Genomic DNA, 23,441 nt, shown 5'->3' with positions numbered 1-23,441 from the left:
ATCAAAACGCATTGCACCCGCGCGGAAAAAACTGAACAACTAAACGCAACCGCAGACAAAACTGACTGAACTTGCTTGCAAAATGGTGCGAGTTTAACTGAACGCACCCTGAACGCATCCGGACCAAATCTGTCACGCTCGTGTGAACTCAGCCTTACACACACAGCTCTGGATAACGCACACGGTACTGTACAGCTGCCATTACACACACAGCTCTGGATAACGCACACAGTACTGCACAGCTCCCGTTACACACACAGCTCTGGATAACGCACACGGTACTGCACAGCTCCCATTACACACACAGTACTGCACAGCTCCCGTTACACACACAGCTCTGGATAACGCACACAGTACTGCACAGCTCCCGTTACACACACAGCTCTGGATAACGCACACGGTACTGCACAGCTCCCGCCTCCCATTACACACACTGCTTTGCCGACGTTCCACACAGAACAGGGGAACCAGACACAGGAAACTCCTCCAGCTGCACAGCTCCACTCCTCCCGCACACGTGACTGATCACATGGTCATGACATCATCAAAGGTCCTTTAGCAACTAGGATCCAGTGTCTGCCACCGTCCGCTAGAGCCCGGATACGTGAACGGACGACGCTGCTGCAGCACTTGCTTCCCGCCGGTTGGTTATGGTGTCCGCCCGTGTGATTGATGCTGGGTGTGGTGCAGTCCTCCCCCGCCCTCAGCTCGGTGCCCCGGTGAGGGGCGGGTGGAGGATGGGCCGGGGCTCGCTCTGTTTATACCCTGTGATATGGGGAGACTGTGCTCAGTGGTCGCTCTGCTGCTTGCCGCTTGGTGGCGCTATGATGTGTGGGGTTTCCATAGATGAGGCTGTAGGGGAGTGTCAGAGAAGTCCACGTTATTTGTGTCTGTGATAATGAGGGTTATAGTCCCTTATATAGACCTTTACCCTCTATATGGTACGTGCATTTGGTCAAGGGGCTTACCCTGTGTAATATATAGCAGTGCCCAGCACCATGGCACACGCATGTAACCTCCTTGTGTGAATAAGAACCATTGAAGTCTATTATATTCACACGCCGTCAGTAACTGACATCAGAAAATAGGACATGGCCTATTTTGTCCGTTTTCACAACCGGACAGCTCCAATGCAATTGTAGGCTGCAGTTTAAAAAAAATTAATCTGTGAAAAAACGTCCGTTGTGTGAATGTAGGCTAAGGGCAGATGTCGCACTATACTGAAGCCTCCGGGGGGCGCCGTGTATGCCGGACTGCATCATTTTGACATGTTATGTACCAGACATCCAGTGTGCTTTTATTTGGTGTCGGTGACAGCACAAGGTGTATCGCTCTGGCGTACTGATGGACCAAATAGGGAGTAAATTGGGGTAAAAAAGCAGAAATCCAAACTGATGACTGCAGCTTCTAGTAAGAGGACGCTGTACTGCCTATAGTCAGCAGAAAGGCCTGGAAATGTATTAAAGAGGTTTTCCAGGTTTAGAATATTGATGGTTGATCCTCAGGCTAAGGCCTCGTGCACACGACCATGTCCGTTTTGCGGTCTGTAAAGTGCGGATACTGACCGTATGCATTCCAGCCCTCAATAGACCAGTCCTATTCTTGTCTGTCATACAGGCCAGAATAGGACAAGTGTTGTTTGTGGGGCCCCAAAATCAGCAGTTTGAAGAAACGGTGAGGCTCAGCCTGTGATGTCACATTCATCGGTCTTGTGGCCTATGTGCAGCTCTGGAGAATAAGCCAAGCACATCCGCTATACAGTGTACTGAGCTGTAAGTAGGCTGCGGCACTCATTGCAGAGCTGCGGCCACTTCAAGCAGCTGTTCGGGGGGAGGGTTCAGGTGTCAGACCCCCACCGGTCTAAGGCTACTTTCACACCAGCATTTTCAATTTCCGATATTGAGTTCAGTCATAGGATCTCACTAGCGGAAAAAAACGCTTCAGTTTTGTCCCCATTCATTGTCAATGGGGACAAAACTGTACTGAAGGGAACCGAGGGCACCAGAACGCATTCCGTTCCATTTGGTTGCGCTCCCGTGATGCACACATAAGTGCAGCAAGCAGCTTTTTTGAGTGCGTCCTGGGATGCAGAGCAAGACTGATCCGTCATAGGGTCAATATCGGGGGAAAAAACGCTTCCGTTTTGTCCTCAATCTTTGTCAATGGGGACACAACGTAACTAAACAGAACGGAAAGCTCCAAAATGCATTCCATTCCGTCCTCACACTGGAGAGCAAACCGCAGCATTCTGCGGTTTGCTTTCCGTCCTGGGATGCAGAGAAAAACTGATCTGTCATGACCCACAATGTAAGTCAGTGGAGACGGATCCATTTTCTCTGACACAAAAGAAAATGGATCCGTCCCCCATTGACTTTCAATGGAGTTCATGACGGATCCGTCTCGGTTATTTCAAAGATAATCCAACCGGATCCGGTTGTATTATCAGTAATGTAAGCGTTTTTGTTGATCCATGAGGGGTCCAGCAAAACCGCTGGTGTAAAAGTAGCCTAACATTGATGACCGGTCCTTAGGATAGGTCACTAGTATTGTACTCCCAGAAGACCCGGCTAGAAGTTTAGGGTGCCTTCCTTCAGACAAGGCAGATTCTGGAGACGAAACTTTAGCAACAGAAAATCCCTTCCGTTCATTTCAATGGGACTGTTTTGCTAGCAAGCTTCTTCTTTTTTTTTTTTTTTTGCTCTGAATTCGGAATGGAATAGTCGCCACCGCATGACTGACTGCTTTTTCGAAGTTTTACATTTTGGTGTTATTCCATATTCAGTGCTTTGTCTCTGTTTTAGATGATGAAAATCTGCTGTCACTGACTGGTTCTGGATTGACACCCATCCTCTCCACTCAGCCATGCAGAGCGATGTCAATACTACTGAGGAGCTGGAATTTCGCATTCCACACAAGCGGCGGAAAGCCAGCAACTTGATGTCAGACACTACAGTAAGTATATTAGTCACAACAGACCAAGTGATTGCCATCCATTTTAACCCAATAACTGCTGGTGTATTAAAGGGGCTGTCTCACTTCAGAAAATGCCATTTATCAGGTAGAGAAAGTTAATACAAGCCAATTACTAATGTATTGTGATTGTCCATATTGCTTCCTTTGCTGGCTGGACTCATTTTTCCATCACATTTTACACTCTTTCCATGGTTACAACCAACCTGCAATATAATTTGATGGAAAAATGAAGGAGGCAATATGGACAATCACAATACATTAGTAAGTGCCTTGTATTAAACTTTCTCTACATGGTAAGTGCAGTTTGCTGAAGTGATTTTGATTTTGCCACCGTTCTGATATTGAAGACCTATCTTAACCACCGCAGCCCCCTAGCTGAAACACCCTTAATCAAATTTTTTTCAAAAAAATGACATTTTTCACTTTCAGTTGTAATTTTTTTTTTAAAAAACGACATCCATATATACATTTTTCGCTAAATTTATTGTTCTACATGTCTTTAATAAAAAAAAATAAATGGTTTGTGTAAAAGTTATAGCGTTTACAAACTATGGTACAAAAATGTGAATTTCCGCTTTTTGAAACAGCTCTGACTTTCTGAGCACCTGTCATGTTTCCTGAGGTTCTACAATGCCCAGACAGTAGAAAAACCCCACACATGACCCCATTTCGGAAAGTAGACACCCTAAGGTATTCGCTGATGGGCATAGTGAGTTCATAGAACTTTTTATTTTTTGTCACAAGTTAGCGGAAAATGATGATATGTTTTTTTTTTTTTTTCCTTACAAACTCTCATATTCCACTAACTTGTGACTAAAAATAAAAACTTCCATGAACTCACTATGCCCATCATGAAATACCTTGGGGTGTCTTCTTTCCAAAATGGGGTCACTTGTGGGGTAGTTATACTGCCCTGGCTTTTTTTGCGTGCAAAGTAGTTTGAAATAAAAATCTGTAAAAAATGGCCTGTGAAATCCGAAAGGTGCTCTTTGGAATGTGGGCCCCTTTGCCCACCTAGGCTGCAAAAAAGTGTCACACATGTGGTATCGCCGTACTCAGGAGAAGTTGGGGAATGGTTTTTGGGGTGTCATTTTACATATACCCATGCTGGGTGAGATAAATATCTTGGTCAAATGCCAACTTTGTATAAAAAAATTGGAAAAGTTGTCTTTTGCCGAGATATTTCTCTCACCCAGCATGGGTATATGTAAAAATGACACCCCAAAACATATTCCCCAACTTCTCCTGAGTACGGCGATACCACATGTGTGACACTTTTTTGCCGCCTAGGTGGGCAAAGGGGCCCACATTCCAAAGAGCACCTTTCGGATTTCACAGGCCATTTTTTACAGATTTTGATTGCAAACTACTTTGCACGCATTTGGGCTCCTAAAATGCCAGGGCAGTATAACTACCCCACAAGTGACCCCATTTTGGAAAAGAAGACACCCCAAGGTATTCCGTGAGGGGCATGGCCAGTTCCTAGAATTTTTTATTTTGTCACAAGTTAGTGGAATATGACACTTTCTAATAAAAATCATCATTTTCCGCTAACTTGTGACAAAAAATAAAAAATTCTAGGAACTCGCCATGCCCCTCACGGATACCCCTCAAAATCTGTAAAAATGCCCTGTGAAATCCGAAAGGTGCTCTTTGGAATGTGTGCCCCTTTGCCCACCTAGGCTGCAAAAAGTGTCACACATGTGGTATCGCCGTACTCAGAAGAAGTAGGACAATGTGTTTTGGTGTGTCATTTTACATATACCCATGCTGGGTGAGAGAAATATCTCGGCAAAAGACAACTTTTCCCTTTTTTTTTTTTTTTTTATACAAAGGTGGCATTTGACCAAGATATTTCTCTCACCCAGCATGGGTATATGTAAAATGACACCCCAAAACACATTCCCAAACTTCTCCTGAGTACGGCGATACCACATGTGTGACACTTTTTTGCAGCCTAGATGCACAAAGGTGCCCAAATTCCTTTTAGGAGGGCATTTTTAGACATTTAGATCCCAGACTTCTTCTCACACTTTAGGGCCCCTAAAGCCGATCAAAAGCTGGGTGGCCTCTGGGATGGGAGGTGGTGTTGTCGCTAAAGTGCAGGAAACGCAGGATGGTCTCAAATCGTGTCCTGGACATAGTAGCATGGGCATGTGATAATTTGGGTTCGTGGACCAATATGACTGCAATTCATGCTTTTTGGTTAGACCCATGTTGAGGAGAAGGCCCAGAAAAATTTTAATTTCGGAAACTTGGACTGGTTTCCACTGGAAAGGCTGGGCATAAAAGCTTCCCGGGTTGGCGGATATAAATTGAGTGGCATACCGATTTGTTTCTGCCACAACTAAGTCCAAGAGCTCCGCAGTCAAGAACAGCTCAAAAAATCCCAGGGCCGAACCGATCTGAGCTGTCTCAACCCGAACTCCAGACTGGGCGGTGAAAGGGGGGACTACAGGTGCGGCTGAAGTTGGGGACTGCCAATCAGGGTTTGCCAGCACCTCAGGGATTCTAGGGGCTCTACGGGCCTGTCTGTGCAGTGGCTGCGACGGGGTCACTACTGCACGTGCCACCGTACCAGCTTCAACTGCCCTTCTGGTGCTCGCCACTTCACCATGTTGTACGGCAGTGCTGGTACTAGGTCCAGGATGGGCTGCGCTGCTGGTGTATGCCTCACCACGTAATCCGACAGCGCCAGCTCCACTCTGCTGCCCTTGAAGCGGATCCTGCGCAACCTGTGGTCTAGCGACACGGGGCCGGGTACGCCTGGTGCTATCAGGGACCTCAACCTCCTCGTCCGAACTTTGGGTCAGACTGCCACTGCTTTCTACAGGTTCATATTCTGACCCGCTAGATTCATCAGATGAGGGTTCCCATTCCTCATCCGACTGGGTCAGAAGCCTGTAGGCCTCTTCAGAAGAATACCCCCTGTTTGACATTTGGGCAACTAAATTTAGGGGTATTCCCTGAGACTACCCAAGAAAAAAAGCAAGCCTGTCTTACAAATGGGAGGCTAGCGAAGTACCGGAGGCCGCTGCGGTTGATAAAAAATATCAAAACTGATTTTTTTTTATTGCCGCAGAGCTTGTAAAGTGATTGTGCAGTGATCAAAAAATAATATTTTTTTTGTCACCCCGGCGGGGCGGGCGTGGGTGAACGCACCTGTGGGCGACCGATCAGGCCTGATCGGGCAAACACTGCGTTTTGGGTGGAGGGCGAACTAAGGTGACACTAATACTATTATCGATCTGACTGTGATCAGTTTTGATCACTTACAGATACTATAAAAGTACAAAAGCTGTTTGCGATACGCTAATCGGCAAATAAGTGACTGCGGAGGGCTGGGCGCTAAACTACCCAACCAAGGGGCCTAAACTAACAGTCAATACCATTAAAAAAAAAAAGTGACAGTTTACACTGATCACTTTTTTCCCTTTTACTAGTGATTGACAGGGGTGATCAAGGGGTTAATTGGGGTGCAGGGGGGTGATCTGGGGCTATGTGTGGTGTTTGGTGCTACTCACTGTGATGCCTGCTCCTCTGCTGGAACCAACCGACGAAAAGGACCAGCAGAGGAGCAGGGAAGCCATTTAACACATTATATTTGTAAATATAATGTGTTAGATGGCTTCTGAATGGAGATTTTAAAAATCGCCAGCCTGCCAGCCACGATCATTGATGACAAAATAGTGCTTGAACTTTTGCCGGCCCGCGATGCGCGGGCCGGCTCAGACCGAAATCTCGCGTCTCATGAGATGACGCACGGATGCGTCCAGGAGGAATGAATCGACCGCCTCCAGGACGCATCCGTGAGTTAGGGGGTCTGGAGGCGGTTAAAGGGGTTCTCTGGGAATTAAGAAAGTGAAAATATGTAAATATTACTTTATTATAAATATATTCCCATATGCCTTTCATTAGTTATAATGTCTCGTTTTGCCCGGGGAGCAATCATCAGGAGAAATAAAATGGCCGCCGTCCTATTAGTGCACACAATGTCTGTCCTAATCACACAGCAGGACAAGTTACTTCACAACACTGACGTAAAGAGCTGCCTTATCCTCCTCTCTGCTCTGCTAGTCAGGGATTATGATTCTGAATACAGATGAGAAAATCTTTAGCTAAATCTCTGTAGGAGTGGAGTTCATGAGGAGACATTAAAGGAAACCTGTCATGGCAAAACCCATCCCAAACCACCAGCAGTACCTTCAAGTAGCCGGCAGTGAGTTTTGAATGATGGTTTTCTTACTGCATTCAGATGAGGCAGAAGTAAGAAAAACGTTCTTTTATCCTCCGTCCGCGCTATTTTCCAGTCAGGCTTGAAGTCAAGGGGGCAGCGGCCTCTTTGCTTGAAGTCAAGGTAACCGCGCCGCCTTCCCGGCCCCTTTGCTGTGAATGACAGCTGGCTGTCAGGCATAAGCGCTGTCAGTCACAGCGAAGGGGGCGGGAAGGCGGCTCGGTTACCTTGACTTGAAGCAGAGTCTGCTGCCCCCTTGACTTCAAGCCTGACTAGAAAATAGCGCGGACGGAGGATAAAAGAACGTTTTTCATACTTCTGCCTCATCATACTTCATTTGAAACTCGCAGCTGGCTACATGAAAGTACTGCTGGCGGCTTGGGATGGCTTTTGCCGCTGACATGTTTCCTTTAAGTACAGAGAGGACGGACAGGACAGACTGTGGTAATGGAGACTGCATACAAGTGCTGCTGCTCATTCCTACAGAGATTCAGCTGATGACCATATTAAACTTTATTCAGGGTGATAATCCCTGACAAGCAGGAGAGGAGGATGAGGCAGCTCTTTACCTCAGTGTTGTGAAGTAACTTGTCCTGCTGTGTAATTAGGACGGGTTTTGTGTGTACTAATAGGACAGCAGCCATTTTATTTTTCCTGAAGGTTGCTCCCCAGACAAAACGAGCCATTCTAACTAATGTAAGGTATTTGAGAATATATTTATAATGAAGTAATATTTAAGTATTTTAATTTTCTTAATTCCCGGAGAACCCCTTTAAGGATAGGTCAGTAAAAGGCACCTGTCAGCAGACTTGTACCTATAAAACTGGCTGGCCTGTAACATGTGCACTTGGCAGCTGAAGGTATCTCAGTTGGTCCCATTTTTGTATCTGCACTACAGAGAAAAATGATGTTTTATATAAGCAAATGAGCCTCTAGGAGCAACAAGGGCGTTACCATTACACCTAGAGGCTCTGCACTCTCTGCAACTGCCTCGTCCTCTGCACTTTGATTGACGGGACCCAGACAGCGTAAACCTGATTATGACTGCCTAGTCTTGTCAATCAAAGTGCAGAGGACGTGGCAGTTGCAGAAAGAGTAGAGCCTTTAGGATGGTTAAACATATAATTAACTCATTTTGTCCCAGAAAAACATAATGCTGTGCAATAGTTACTACTTCTATTGAAGTGTCACACTGCCAGAGGTATGGCCTCATAGGCAAAAATGGCAATCCTGGGGGCCTTTGTATATGTACATCATGGATCCCAGGTATTAAAATAATAATAAAAGGTTATAATGACATTCCAAGCCTCCTCCCTGTCTGGCTTTGCTTTTTTGACTGTAGCAGTGACGTGCCCATATACGGCACCTGACCTCTGTAGCCAATCCCTGGCCTCAGCAGTCTCATACTGTGTACCACTGAGAGACAGCGGTCACGTGTGGTATACATACACATCATTGCGGCATCCAAACGCATGACGTCATGGCTGCAGCACTGGAGAGTACTGGAACGGCAGTGTTGGAGTGGGCAGGGTTCAGAATGGCAAGTACTGGTATATCTTTTCTATTATTGTTCTAGTATCTATTCTGCCTTTTTCAACAATTTTATTTACATTGATGTCACCTTTTAAAGGGATTCTGTCCTCTCCCAAACCCCCCAGAAACGACATTAAGCATTGTACAGTAAAATGGGGGCAGGAGCACAGTGTTACATATACATAAGCCCACTCGTCAGTCTTTACACTGTACAATGCTGGCTGTAGTTTCTGGGGTCTTTGGGAGCTGACTTCCTTCTAAATGACGTTGTCTGTCTTATGAAATCTGAATTATGGCACAGACTTTCCCAGTACAAAAAAAAGTGCTTAGCTGTAAGTTTTCCCTTAGCTTACATTTGTAAGCTCACTTATTGTTAACTCTTTCTGTCCAGCTATCATGACATCTTTTTCGTTTAATACCACACTACGTACTTGTTATTTTTTTTTCTTTAGCACACTTATGTTTTCCATTTTGTAACAATGTAGCTTTGCTTTTGTCTTTTGCATATTCAGATGGGTATACAAGGTGAAGAATATGACGAGGTCAATAATTCCGAGTATGATTATGAAGCAGAATATGAAAACGTAAGTTTTTTTTATTTTTTATTTATTAAATTATATATATATATATATATATATATATATATATATATATATTTTTTTTTATTTTTTTATTTTTTTATTTTTTTTATTATCTACTCAACCTGGCAAAAAAAAAAGTGTAAGTGGCGGCCACCCCTCAAAGCAGGCTGGGGCTACATGGTGATCTTGGCCACAGCATACGTCACACGACTAAATATCTCTGTATAGCAGGTCAGCCATTGAACTGATTGGGGTTGCAGCACAACTCGTAAGTTGCCATGACACCAGAATCGCTAAAGATCCAGCAGTGTTACCAATAGTATACATAGGCTTTAAAGCAATGTATCACCTAGATGAGTTTTTACTAATTAAAACCATGTAGTATTTTCTGTACATGGTTATAGGGGAAGCCATGTTTCCTCAGTAGTTGGTCTGCTATGTTAACAGCAGTTCGGAGATGATTAAAGGGGTTGTCCAGGTTCAGAGCTGAACCTGGACAGCCCTTCATTTTCACCCCAGCAGCCCCCCTGACATGAGCATCGGAGCAGTTCATGCTCCGATGCTCTCCTTTGCCCTGCGCTAAATCGCGCAGGGCAAAGGCATTTTTCAGAGTTCCGGTGACGTACCGGGCTCTCCATGGGGCTGACAGGAACCCCGGTGACGTCACTGGCACTGATGGGCGGGATTTAGCGCTGCCCTAGCCAGTAAAACGGCTAGGGCAGAGCTAAAGCCCGCCCCTCAGAGCCGGTGACGTCACCGAACACACTGCTGGGCGGAAGTTACCGCCCGGCAGTGTGTTATTGAAAACACAAGAGCCCGTGCCCTGTGCGATCTAGCGCAGGGCACTGGAGCGCATCGGAGCATGAGATGCTCCGATGCTAGGCTCAGGGGGGCTGCCGGGGTGAAAATAAGGGTATGTCCGGGTTCAGCTCTGAACCCGGACAACCCCTTTAACTACTGCTTGGAGATAGGGTTGCACCAGGTATCGAAGTATCCAAACTTTTTTGATACTTTGATGCCCATTCAAGTCAATGGGGATGAGCTGCAATACCAAGCACTGCCCCTATACAATGTACAGCACTGTGCTTGGTAAGCTGCTGGGAGTCTGCAGTGTTCACCAGAGCTTTGGTGAGTGCAGCGGCTCCCTGAAACAGCCGATCGTGACTAATCGGAGGCACATAAGGGTCCAAACTGATAAAACTTCACATTAAAGGGGTTATCCAATTCCTATAAATCCCCCGGGCCCCTCACACAGGTAATACTTACCCCGCTCCCCAGCACCCACGTTGCTTCTGATGCCTGTACGGCTGCTTCTGTTTTAATCTGCGTGATGTGGGGAGGCAGCCAATACCAGGCATGATGGGAACGAGCCTCCCTAACGTCGCGGAGATGCAGCTGCGGCCATCATAAGCGATGCGGGTGCTGGTGAGCATCCCTTATAGTAAGTAACCCCCATCAAGTACCTCCTCACATAATGAGCAACATGTAAGGTACATGATGATGTTATTTACTATTAATATGAGGCACATAAGGGTCCAAATTGATAAAACCTTGCGCCTTACATTAATAGTAAGTAACCCCATCATGTACCTCACTTATTAACCCCATGTTGCTCATTATGTTGGCTAAAATATCCATTTGGTATTGAGTATCGTGATACTTGTTATCGAAATCAAAGTTCAAATTTTGGTATCTTGACAAACCTACATGGAGATGACGACTTGAGTTCTCAGCAGATGTCATTGTGCTAAGTGACAAACCATGAGCTGTGAACATCTGTTGTCAGTGGTGTGATCCAATCTGTGTTCAGCTTTATGTGGCAGGGTTTTGATGGGGAGGCCGAACTGAGGTATTACATTCAAATATGGACGGCCATTGGCCTACTTGAGACGGTGCCTATCATTGTAGCCCTGCCCTCTTAAAACAATGAGGTGACTAATGAGAAGTGATTTCTACAGCACAGGAATGGCAATATTTTCATGCACTTTAATAAATAACATAGTAACATAGTTTATAAGGCCGAAAAAAGACATTTGTACGTCCAGTTCGGCCTGTTATCCTGCAAGTTGATCCAGAGGAAGGCAAAAAAAAAACTGTGAGGTAGAAGCCAATTTTCCCCACTTTAGGGGGGAATAAAAAATTCCTTCCTGACCCCAATCAGGCAATCAGAATAACTCCCTGGATAAACAACCCCTCTCTAGTAGCTAAAGCCTGTAATATTATTACACTCCAGAAATACATCCAGGCCCCGTCTTAAATTCCTTTATTGTACTCACCATCACCACCTCCTCAGGCAGAGAGTTCCATAGTCTCACTGCTCTTACCGTAAAGAATCCTCTTCTATGTTTGTGTACAAACCTTCTTTCCTCCCGACGCAGAGGATGTCCCCTCGTCACAGTCACAGTCCTGGGGATAAATAGCTGATAGGATAGATCTCTGTATTGACCCCTGATATATTTATACATATTAATTAGATCTCCCCTCAGTCTTCTTTTTTCTAAAGTGAATAACCCTAATTTTGATAATCTTTTTGGGTACTGTAGTCCTCCCATTCCAAGTATTACTTTAGTTGCCCTCCTCTAAACCCTCTCCAGCTCTGCTATATCTGCCTTGTTCACAGGAGCCCAAAACTGAACACAGTACTCTGTGTGGTCTGACTAGTGATCTGTAAAGTGGTAGGACTATGGTCTCATCACAGGCATCTATTGTCCCTTTTGATGCAACCCATTATTTTATTGGCCTTGGCAGCAGCTGCCTGACACTGGTTTTTACAGCTTAGTTTGCTGTTCACCAAAATTCATAGGTCCTTTTCCATGTCAGTGTTACCCAGTGAAATACCATTATGTATGTACGGGTGATTTGCATTATTCCTTCCCATGTGCATAACCTTACATTTGTCAGTGTTAAATCTCATCCGCCCATCTATCTCCAATCTATCCAGATCGCTCTGTAGCAGTATACTGTCCTCTTCCATGTCCATTACTTTACACAGTTTAGTGTCATCTGCAAAATTTGATATTTTACTGTGCCAGCCTTCTACAAGATCATTAATAAATATATTGACATATAGAATGAGAAACTCACATTTTAAAAAAAACCATTTTTTTTAATCTAAAAAACAGATTTAGACAGTCGGTAATTTCCTAACAATATGTATATTTTTAAAGTGTTTAAATTGTAGATACATTTTTTTTTTTAAACTTGTTTTATTGAAGTTTAACATTAGGCATGAATCAAGACAGCAGGAAGTAGTGACAGCCCACGCAGGGGAGTCCCAGACTTCACGAGCAAATGTTCAGATAAATATTATAATAAACATCAGGATAGACAGTGGCATTATGTGCAAAAGCAGTAGGCAAACCAGCCCCCCACCACGCATCAATTAACTGGTGGTACCCCGGTAATAGTCAGCAAGCAGTGGCTATCATCCCCAAGGGTCTTCCGACACCGAATGCATATGAGAGCGATGTAGTGAGTAAGTCGAAGAGCACCACTCCCCCCCATACTTTTTCAAATTTCTTCGGGCACTTCCTATGAATATAGACTACCTTTTCCATAGACATAGCCTGATTTACCAAGCCTTTCCACTGACCAGCCGTAGGGGGCCTGTCCGCCATCCATCTCAAAGCTATCGCCTTTCTGGCCAAAAACAGAGTCTCTCCTAAAAATACTCTCTGATGATGTGTCCACAGTTCTTCATCCAGAATTCCCAGTACACATATTTTGGGGCAAAGTGTTATCGGAGCGGGCACCAACGTCGACAAAATCCCTACAACACTCTCCCAGAAGGTCCGCACATAGCTACAGCTCCATATCAAATGCCAGAAATCAGCTCCCTCCTCCTGACACCTGTGGCATCTGCTACTAGGTAATCTCCCCATTTTGTACAGCCTAAGAGGGGACAGATAACTTCTATGAAGGATAAACAGCTGAGTTAATCTATTATTAACCGACGGAGAAACCTTGGTGGGAACCAGTAATGCCTCCTCCCACTCCTCATCATCAAGTGTCGGGATAGTAAATTTCCATTTTGCTTCCACCTCCAGCGGCTGAAGTCGCATTCTATCTCCGAGTAACTGTGTGTATAAGACAGAAATGACTCCCTTAGGACCCTGGGACCTCAGCACTCCTATCAGAGGATACCTGGAAATGCTGCGGCTCATCCCCCTAAATTGCGCCTCCAGAGCATGTCGCAGCTGAAGGTATCTATAGAAGTGGGTGTGAGGAATCTCAAACTTCTCCTGCAGTTGTTGCAGAGATCTAAGCACACCCCCCACATATAACTCCTCCAATGATATGATCCCATATCCTTTCCAAATCGCCGAGCCCTCCAGGTCAATCAAATGTGGGAACATAGGATTATCCCAGAGGGGAGCTGCATCAGGTAGATCTGCAAATGCGTTAAATTTGGCAGCCTTCCACACCTGGTTAGCTAGCCTATGGGCAGGAAGCATTCTCCCAGGGACTGTACTCAGAGACTCCAACACTGGCCACAAGGTAGAAATACCAAGGCACTCTCTCAGCCAATACTCTGGCCCAGGCAGCTCCCCCTGCCTCACCCATGATGCAATATATTTCAGCTGGCCAGCTAAGTACCGTAGTACAAGAAGAAATCCGGCAAAGCCATTCCCCCCTGGAGCCTGGATCTCTGCAGCACTTTCAGAGAGAGCTTCCTCCTGGCCTTGCCCCATACAAAGGTAGTGATTAAAGAATGGAGTCTGTCAAAGAAGGCCTTTGGGACCGGAGCACATGCATGTGACAGGAGATATAAGCCCTTAGGGAGCAGTATCATTTTAAATAAATTCAACCTCCCCATCACTGAAAGCGGCAGAGACTTCCACGTTTTAAACTTATCTACAAACAGATGTTCTATAGGGTCTATATTTCTCACCACTGACGCATGAGGGTCCTTCGTAATTACTATGCCAAGATACTTTGTAGATACATTTTTGTCCCACGTTTAACATATACAGTATGTTGGTGGGGGGGGGGGAGGATGCAAAAGTGTAATACATGATTTTTCCATACTGTGGTGTCCTATAAATAAAACGTGTACGTTAAACGGATACTACTTTTACTGTATGGCATCCATCTGAGGCATTTAGCGTATTTGTCACATGTATACTGTAAATGTGAGACAAACTTGTGATGTGAACGCAGCCTAATGGGAATGCAATTCAGTGTCAGATGCTTTCCTGCTGTTTGTCATCAGGTCTTGTCCCATGGCTTTTGTTTGCTTTACTGCATTAAAGGGAATCTGTCACCAGTGACACGTAGCTGTGGATCACCTGATTTAAAAGCAGTTTTTTTTTTCTTTTGTTGATCCGAAGCTTTGTTCCTGAGTTATGATTCTTTTTCTTAAAGTGTAACTGCCATTTTCTACCATAAATAAATGTTTTCCCTAAATAAAGTATATTAGAAAAATGTTCCCTGTCACTCTCTCTATACATCAGCAAAAAAAGAAAATGGCAGTTACATTTTAATGTGCAAATTTAAGCCTTTAGTACAATAAGGAGGTCACTGTTGCTGTTGTTTGACACAAGCTCCACTCATTTCTATGGCCAGTAAGGGAAGGGCTGGCCATAGAAAGGAGCAGAGCTTTGGTGCAACAAGAGCAATAGTGACATTATCATTGCACCAAAGGCTTAGGTTAGTTTCACACCAGCGTTAAAGTTTTCCGGTATTGAGTTCCGTCATAGGGGCTCAATACCGGAAACAAAAAAAATCTTCAGTTTTGTCCCCATTCATTGTCAATGGGGACAAAATTGAACTGAAGGAAACGGAATGCTCCAAAATGCATTCCGTTCCATTCCCAGAACGGAAAGAGAACTGCAGCATGTGGAGCAAAACGTCATGACCCCCAATGCAAGTCAATGAGGACAGATCAGTTTTCTCTGGCACAATCTGCAACAATAGAAAACGGATCCATCCCCCATTGACCTTAAATGGAGTTCAAAACAGATCAGTTTTGGCAATGTTAAATAAATGTTAAAGATAATACATCTGGATCCGTTCAAACATATGCAGGCGGTTATATTATCTGTAATGGAAGTGTTTGCTGGACCCTGCCGTATCCAGCAAAAACGCTAGTGTGAAAGTAGCCGTAATTTGCTAGGAAAAAGAACCGTGACTCGGGAACATAACTACATAGTAATATAGTATATAAGGCCGAAAAAGACATTTGTCCATCCAGTTCGGCCTGTTATCCTGCAAGTTGATCCAGAGGAAGGCAAAAAATACCCTGTGAGGTAGAAGCCAATTTTCCCCACTTAAGGGGAAAAAAATCCTTCCCGACTCCAATAAGGCAATCAGAATAACTCCCTGGATCAACGACCCCTCTCTAGTAGCTATAACCTAAGTTATTACACCCCAGAAATACATCCAGGCCCCTCTTGAACCGTTTTAGTGAACTCACCATAGTCACTGCTCTTACCGTAAAGAACCCTCTTCTATGTTTGTGTACAAACCTTCTTTCCTCCAGACGCAGAGGATGTCCCCTTGTCACAGTCACAGTCCTGGGGATAAATAGCTGATGGGATAGATCTCTGTACTGACCCCTGATATATTTATACATCGTAATTAAATCTCCCCTCTGTCGTCTTTTTTCTAAAGTGAATAACCCTAATGTTGATAATATTTCTGGGTACTGTAGTCCATCCATTCCAGTTATTACTTTAGTTGCCCTCCTCTGGACCCTCTCCAGCTCTGCTATGTCTGCCTTGTTCACAGGAGCCCAGAACTGTACACAGTACTCCATGTGTGGTCTGACTAGTGATCTGTAAAGTGGTAGGACTATGTTCTCATCACGGGCATCTATGCCCCTTTTAATGCAACCCGTTATCTTATTGGCCTTGGCAGCAACTGCCTGACACTGGTTTTTACAGCTTAGTTTGTTGTTCACTAAAATTCCTTCCATGTCAGTGTTGCCCAGTGTTTTACCATTTAGCATGTACGGGTGACTTGCATTATTCCTTCCCATGTGCATAACCTTACATTTGTCAGTGTTAAACCTTATCTGCCCAAGCCTCCAATCTATCCAGATCCCTCTGTAGCAGTATACTGTCCTCTTCCGTGTCAATTACTTTACACAGTTTAGTGTCATCTGCAAAAATTGATATTTTACTGTGCAAGCCTTCTACAAGATCATTAATAATACCTGGCCCCTGAGGTACCCCACTAGTTACAGTGACTCAATCTGAGTGTGTACCGTTAATAACCACCCTCTGTTTTCTATCATTGAGCCAGTTACTTACCCACATACAGACGTTTTCTCCCAGTCCAAGCATTCTCATTTTATATACTAACCTTTTATGTGGTACAGTGTCAAATGCTTTGGAGAAGTCCAGATATACGACATCCATTGATTTGCCGCTGTCAAGTCTAGAACTTAGGCTACTTTCACACTAGCGTTCGTCGGTCCGCTCGTGAGCTCCGTTTGAAGGGGCTCACGAGCGGACCCGAACGCAGCCGTCCAGCCCTGATGCAGTCTGAATGGAGCGGATCCGCTCAGACTGCATCAGTCTGGCGGCGTTCAGCCTCCGCTCCGCTCGCCTCCGCACGGACAGGCGGACAGCTGAACGCTGCTTGCAGCGTTCGGGTGTCCGCCTGGCCGTGCGGAGGCGTGCGGATCCGTCCAGACTTACAATGTAAGTCAATGGGGACACAGATCCGTTTGAAGATGCCACAATATGGCTCAATCTTCAGGCGGATCCGTCCCCCATTGACTTTACATTGAAAGTCTGGACGGATCCGTACGAGGCTATTTTCACACTTAGCTGTTATATGCTAAAATAATGCAGACGGATCCGTTCTGAACGGAGCCTCCGTCTGCATTATTATGATCGGATCCGTTCAGAACGGATCCGATCGAACGCTAGTGTGAAAGTAGCCTTACCTCCTCATAGAAACTGATTAAATTAGTTTGACATGACCGATCCCTCATGAAGCCATGCTGATATGGCGTTATTTGCTTATTGTCATTGACGTAGTCCAAGATAGCATGTTAGAAAACCTTCAAACAGTTTACCCACAACAAATGTTAAACTTACCGGCCTATAGTTTCTGGGCTCTGTTTTTGGATCCTTTTGGAATATTGGCACTACATTTGCTAATCCTGTAGAACACTCACTGTCAGTATAGAGTCCTTAAATATCAGAAATAAGGGTCTGGCTATGACATTACTTAATTCTCTTAGGATACGGGGGGGTGTGCCATCTGGTCCTGGTGATTTGTCTATTTTAATCTTTTTAAGTCGCTGTTGTACTTCTTCATGGGTCACAGGACACTTTTAATGGGGAATTAACTTTTACATTCTGCATTTCATCTGACAGTTTATTTTCTTCAGTGAATACAGTTGAGAATTTTTTTTTTTAATAGCTTTACTTTCTCCTCATCACTCTCTGCAACTCCCCCCTCATTACTCTGTAGAGGGTGGACACCTTCAGATTTATACTTTTTACCATTTATATTATATAATTGAAAAATATTTTAGGGTTAGTTTTGCTGTCTTTAGCAATTAATCTCTCGGTCTCTTGTTTGGCTGCTTTTATTTGTGTTTTTACATATTCAATTTTTTTCCTTTAGGGCTGTTTCACACGAGCGGATGCCGTGCGTGACATCCGCTCCGTGAATGACAGCCAAGACCCGATGCAGACTGCAGAGGCACGGAGCATTAACATGACTGATAATGCTCCGTGCCTCTCTGTAACCTCTTTACTACGAAATCACAGTGAGATAAAGTTGTCACTGTGATTTCGTAGTAAAGAGGTCACAGAGAGGCACGGAGCATTATCAATCATGTTAATGCTCCGTGCTTCTGCATGTCTGCATCGGGTCTTGGCTGTCATTCACGGAGTGGATGTCACGCACGACATCTGCTCGTGTGAAACAGCCCTTATAGTTTTTCAGTGCTTCTTCGCAACCCTCCTATTTTAGTGATTTTAAATGCTTTCTTTCTGTCATTTATATCTTTCTTTACAGTTCTATTTATCTACATTGTTTTTTTTTCTTGTTCCTTAACCTTTTATTCCCATAAGGTATGTACCTCTTACAATTTAGATTTTAGGATGCTTTTAAAAATATCCCATTTTGTGGCTGTATTTTTATTTTTAAGGACTTTGTCCCAGTTAGTTAGGCCTATGGCCTCTCTTAGTTGGCTAAATTTAGCTTTTTTGAAGTTTGGTATTTTTGTTCCTCCCTGAAGAAACGCTCTTGAATAATAATTGGAAGGTTATTACTTTATGGTCACTATTTCCCAGGTGTCCCCCGACCTGCACGTCTGTTGTTCTGTCAGGTCTATTGGTTAATACAAAGTCCTGTATGGTCGTCCCTCTAGTCAGGTCCTGAACCAGTTGGGAAAGGTAACTGTCTTTGGTTATTGCCAAGAACCTGTTTCCTTTATGAGATATACAAGTTTCAGTTTCCCAGTCTATATCTGGGTAGTTGAAGTCCCCCATAATAATCACCTCATTATGATTTTCCGCCTCATCTATCTCAGTTTAGTAGTTGATTTTCTGTGGACTCTGGTATAATAGGTGGTTTATAATAAACTTCTATTAGTAATTTATTATTGTTTTTGCCTCCATGTATTTCTACCCACAGTGACTCCACATGTTCATGTACCCTCACTTATATCTTCTCGGACTGTGGGCTTTAGACAGGACTTTACATAAAGGCCGACCCCTCCCCCTCCCCGGTTTTGACGATCCTTTCTAAACAGACTGTAACCTTGTACATTAACTGCCCAGTCATAGCTATCATCCAGCCATGTCTCAGTTATTCCCACTGTCATAATTCTCCTCAGACATCACTAATTCCAGTTCCCCAGTTTTATTAGTCAGGCTTCTGGCATTAGTATACATGCATTTAAGAGGTTTATGTATATTTTGTGCCCTACAATTTTCCTTCTGAGCTGTTCTAGTCCCTCCTTCCATTCCTCCCCCAGTCCCACTACCTTGCCCCCGGTCTCTATCTGCACTATCTTCCCATCCTATAACGTAATTACCCTCCCCAGTCCCTAGTTTAAACATTCCTCCAAACTTCTAGCCATTTTCTCCTCCAAAACATCTGTAGCCCAATAGAGCCTGTAGCTGACAGAGTTCTTCAGGAACCCAAATCCCTCTTTCCTACAACAGTTCTTTAGCCACTTGTTAACCTCCCTAATCTCTCGCTGCCTTTCTTGTGTGGCCTGTGGTACAGGCAGTATTTTGGAAAATACTACCTTTGGGGTTCTTGCCCTAAGCTTTTGACCTAAATCCCTGAAATCATTTTTAAGGACGCTCCACCTACCTCTGGACCACGACCGCTGGATCTTCTCCAGCCCCTCCCAGTAATCTGTCAACCCGATCCACGATGTGTCGAACTCTAGTGCCTGGAAGACAACACACGGTTCGATTATCCCTGTTTTTGTGACAGATCTCCCATCTGTACCCCTAAGAATTGAGTCTCCTACTACCAGCACCTGTCTGCCCTGCCCTGCTCTCCTGGTCCCCTGCTTACTGGAGCTGACATTCCCCTGACTGGCAGAGGAAGTGTCCGGCTGCAGCAGTGCTCTCCCTGGACTGACATCCCCCTCGTCTGCCAACCGTGCAAACTCGTTCGGGTGTGTCAGATCAGGGTGAGCCTTCCTGGCACTCTTCCCTCTACCCCGCTTTCTAACTGTTACCCAGCTAGCTACCTCACTTTCCTGAGCCTCCTCGCTACCACCCTCCCCCACATCTACTCCCATTGAGTGCATGCTCAGTGAGCAGCAAACATTTTTACCAAATTGTCAACGCTTCTCAGTGTTGAAATTTGCCCGTTTAGATACTCGATGTGCGATTCCAAACAGGCAATTTGCTCACATTTTGAACAAAGATATGCACCCTCAAACAGCTGTTCCAGGACTGCATGCATCTGACAAGATGTGCACTGGACTGAGCTGTCAATAATGGAACACATACTAAGTGGGGAAAAGAAAAGAGAAAAATACAATATAGTGCAGTGATAAGAATCTAACTTACTGTAGTCCCCTCCTAAAGTTCCTGAATCTCAAGTCACGTAATCTAAAGTCACACACTTAATACAAACACACACTGAAACTCAAACACACGAATGCTCACAAACTCTGCCTGCTTATATAAATGCAGATCTCAAACCAGCCTGCCTTTTTTTTTTCCCTCTGGATTCAAAAACTTTGGATGAACAAAAGAAAAACAACGTTTTAACCAGGTGAACTACAGTTTGTGTCCATGTAAACAGTTGGATAGGGAGGTCTCTGGTGATAGATTCCCTTTAAAGGGCTTCTGTCACCCCACTAAAGTCATTATTTTTTTTTTTGGCTACTTAAATTCCTTATACTGCCATATATCAATATATAATGCTCTTACTCATTTTTGTTCAGCAATTTCTTGAAAAAACATACTTTTATAATATGTAAATTACCTCTCTACCAGCAAGTAGGGCAGATACTTGCTGGTAGCAGCCGCATCATCCTTTCATAAAGACGCCCCCTCCTCATGTTGATTGACAGGGCCAGCGAACGCGCTCGTCCTCTGGCTAGCCCTGTCTGCGTAAAAAATCTGGCGCCTGCGGCGTACCGGTCTTCAGTCGGCGCAGGCGCACTGAGAGGAGGACACTCGCTCGGATGCTCCATCCTCAATGCGCCTGCGCCGATGACGTCACATCTACACCCGGCGCAGGCGCACTGAGGAAGGAGCGGCCGAGTGAGCGTCCTCCTCTCAGTGCGCCTGCGCCGACTGAAGACCGGTACGCCGCAGGCGCCAGATTTTTTACGCAGACAGGGCTAGCCAGAGGACGAGCGCGTTCGCTGGCCCTGTCAATCAACATGAGGAGGGGGCGTCTTTATGAAAGGATGATGCGGCTGCTACCAGCAAGTAGCCGCCCTACTTGCTGGTAGAGAGGTAATTTACATATTATAAAAGTATGTGTTATAAAAGCGTCCTCCTCTCAGTGCCCCTGCGCCGACTGAAGACCGGTACGGCGCAGGCGCCAGATTTTTAACGCAGACAGGACGAGCGCCAGTGGCGTACTGCCAATATAGGCAGACCACGCCGTTGCTATGGGGCCCGCAGCACAGGGGGGCCCGGAGCGCATGAAAGGCTCCGCCCCCTACTCTGCACAAGACAGTGACACTACAGTGTATTCATAGTTTCAGGCGGCGTTCTTGAACTTCTCCCTCAACCCCACCCATTGTTCGGGCTGCATCTCCCTCCCCGGCAAGGATCCTGCTGCTGCTGATTGGCCAGTGTATCAGGCAGCAGGAGCAGCGCAGCCAGGCACACATAGAGACTAGGGTGGCCACTGGCTTCACGGACCTCGCCGGCCACGCCCCCAGAACTTACAAACCACGCCCACCTCAGCGAAGCCACGCCCCCGCATGCCGGGAAACGGGTGGAGGAGAGGTAAGAACTTGTGGAGGGGGTCATGGGTGTCCTGGAGGGACAGTAGTAGTTATTATCGGTAACCCCTTTAAGCAGTACCCTATTCACAGTATTTATTAACCCTTTTTAGCAGTCCCCTGAGGGCTTAATAAATACTGTGAATGGGGAACTGCTGAAAGGGGTTAATAAATACTGTGAAAGTGTGAAGGGCCTTCACATAAACCCTTTTCAGCAGTCCCTCATTCACAGTATTTAACCCCTTTAAGGCTACTTTCACACTAGCGTTCGATCGGATCCGTTCTGAACGGATCCGATCATAATAATGCAGACGGAGGCTCCGTACAGAACGGATCCGTCTGCATTATTTTGGCATATAAAAGCTAAGTGTGAAAATAGCCTCGGACGGATCCGTCCAGACTTTCAATGTAAAGTCAATGGGGGACGGATCCGCTTGAAGATTGAGCCATATTGTGGCATCTTCAAACGGATCCGTCCCCATTGACTTACATTGTAAGTCTGGACGGATCCGCACGTCTCCGCACGGCCAGGCGGACACCCGAACGCTGCAAGCAGCGTTCAGCTGTCCGCCTGTCCGTGCGGAGGCGAGCGGAGCGGAGGCTGAACGCCGCCAGACTGATGCAGTCTGAGCGGATCCGCATCCATTCAGACTGCATCAGGGCTGGACGGAAGCGTTCGGGTCCGCTCGTGAGCCCCTTCAAACGGAGCTCACGAACGGACCCATGAACGCTAGTGTGAAAGTAGCCTAAGTCCCCTCTTCACACTTATTTATTTTCCCCTTTCAGCTGTTCCCAGGACCCACACAGTAAGTATTATTAACCCCTTTCAAAATTACCAGCGCCTGCCCTTTTCCCCCTGTGAGCAATCCCCGACGGCCCACAGCACAGACCAGGGAGTACCTCAGCGCAGCTGCGCTCCTCAGAGTCTGTTCCTCCACTTCCTGCGTGGCCGCGCCTGCACAAACCAGAATTGACTGGCGCGATGCAGGCGCTGCCAGACGTGCGACTGATGTCGGTGCGCTCTACGCCGTGATGCGAGTGATCCTTAAAGTGCCCCGTACTCGTCGAGTCTAGAGTCGCTGATGACCACAAAAAAGGAGGACTTCTGGCAGTCCGTCCTGGCCTTGTGCCGGACGGAGGACCAGGAGTCTAAAAACCGGACGTCTGGTCACCCTAATAGAGCAGTGCACTCGGCTTGGCAGAGTTATCCTCTGCGCTCACGTGCTGCCCGCCATCTGCCGCCCGCCCTCAAGACAGTCATCAGCCAGTGAGTGCCCCACACCCCTGGCCCATACTGAAGGACTGGCCAGTGAAGTGTGCCACAGTAGGAGGACAGCAGCAGACTTAATATAAAGCTCATATATGGTATTGGTTGGATATGGGTATTCTTGATAGGGGGAGGGCAGCAGCAAGCAGTGGGGTTTGGGGGGAAAGGGGCCTGTAGGATCATAGAGGACTCCGGAGGACAGTGTGCTTTCCTCCTAATCCCCCCCCCCCCCCTCACTCCCTGGGGAGAAGAGGGTGGAAGCACACTGTCCTCCTGAGTCCTCTATGATCCTACAGGGCCCCCCAGCATATCAGTCATCTTGCAGGGGTGGGGGGAGAATATGATTGGTGGCTATGTGCACACTCAGCATCAGCAGCAATGAGTTAAAGGGGTTATCCAACCCATATAATGCCCCCCAAAATGCTCGGGGCCAGGCACCTTACTTACCTCATTCCC

The 23,441-nt window shown here is 45.8% G+C and overlaps 1 protein-coding gene across 1 annotated transcript in view; it reads left to right on the top strand.

The window, feature by feature from the left end:
• Nucleotides 1-542: 542 nt before the first annotated feature.
• The window catches only part of BEND2 (BEN domain containing 2), a 42,392-nt gene continuing 19,493 nt past the window's right edge, over nt 543-23,441 (top strand). The window contains exons 1-3 of the mRNA XM_044286147.1: nt 543-643; nt 2,802-2,952; nt 9,253-9,324. Coding sequence (XP_044142082.1) covers nt 2,863-2,952; nt 9,253-9,324 — 162 coding nt within the window. The 5' untranslated portion in view covers nt 543-643; nt 2,802-2,862. The remainder of the gene's footprint in view (nt 644-2,801; nt 2,953-9,252; nt 9,325-23,441) is intronic.

This window comes from Bufo gargarizans, chromosome 3 (genome assembly GCF_014858855.1).
Source record: "Bufo gargarizans isolate SCDJY-AF-19 chromosome 3, ASM1485885v1, whole genome shotgun sequence".
NCBI classification, from domain to species: Eukaryota; Metazoa; Chordata; class Amphibia; order Anura; family Bufonidae; genus Bufo; species Bufo gargarizans.
The sequence above is the reverse complement of the archived record's forward strand: the minus strand, read 5'-3'. Positions and strand labels throughout refer to the sequence as shown.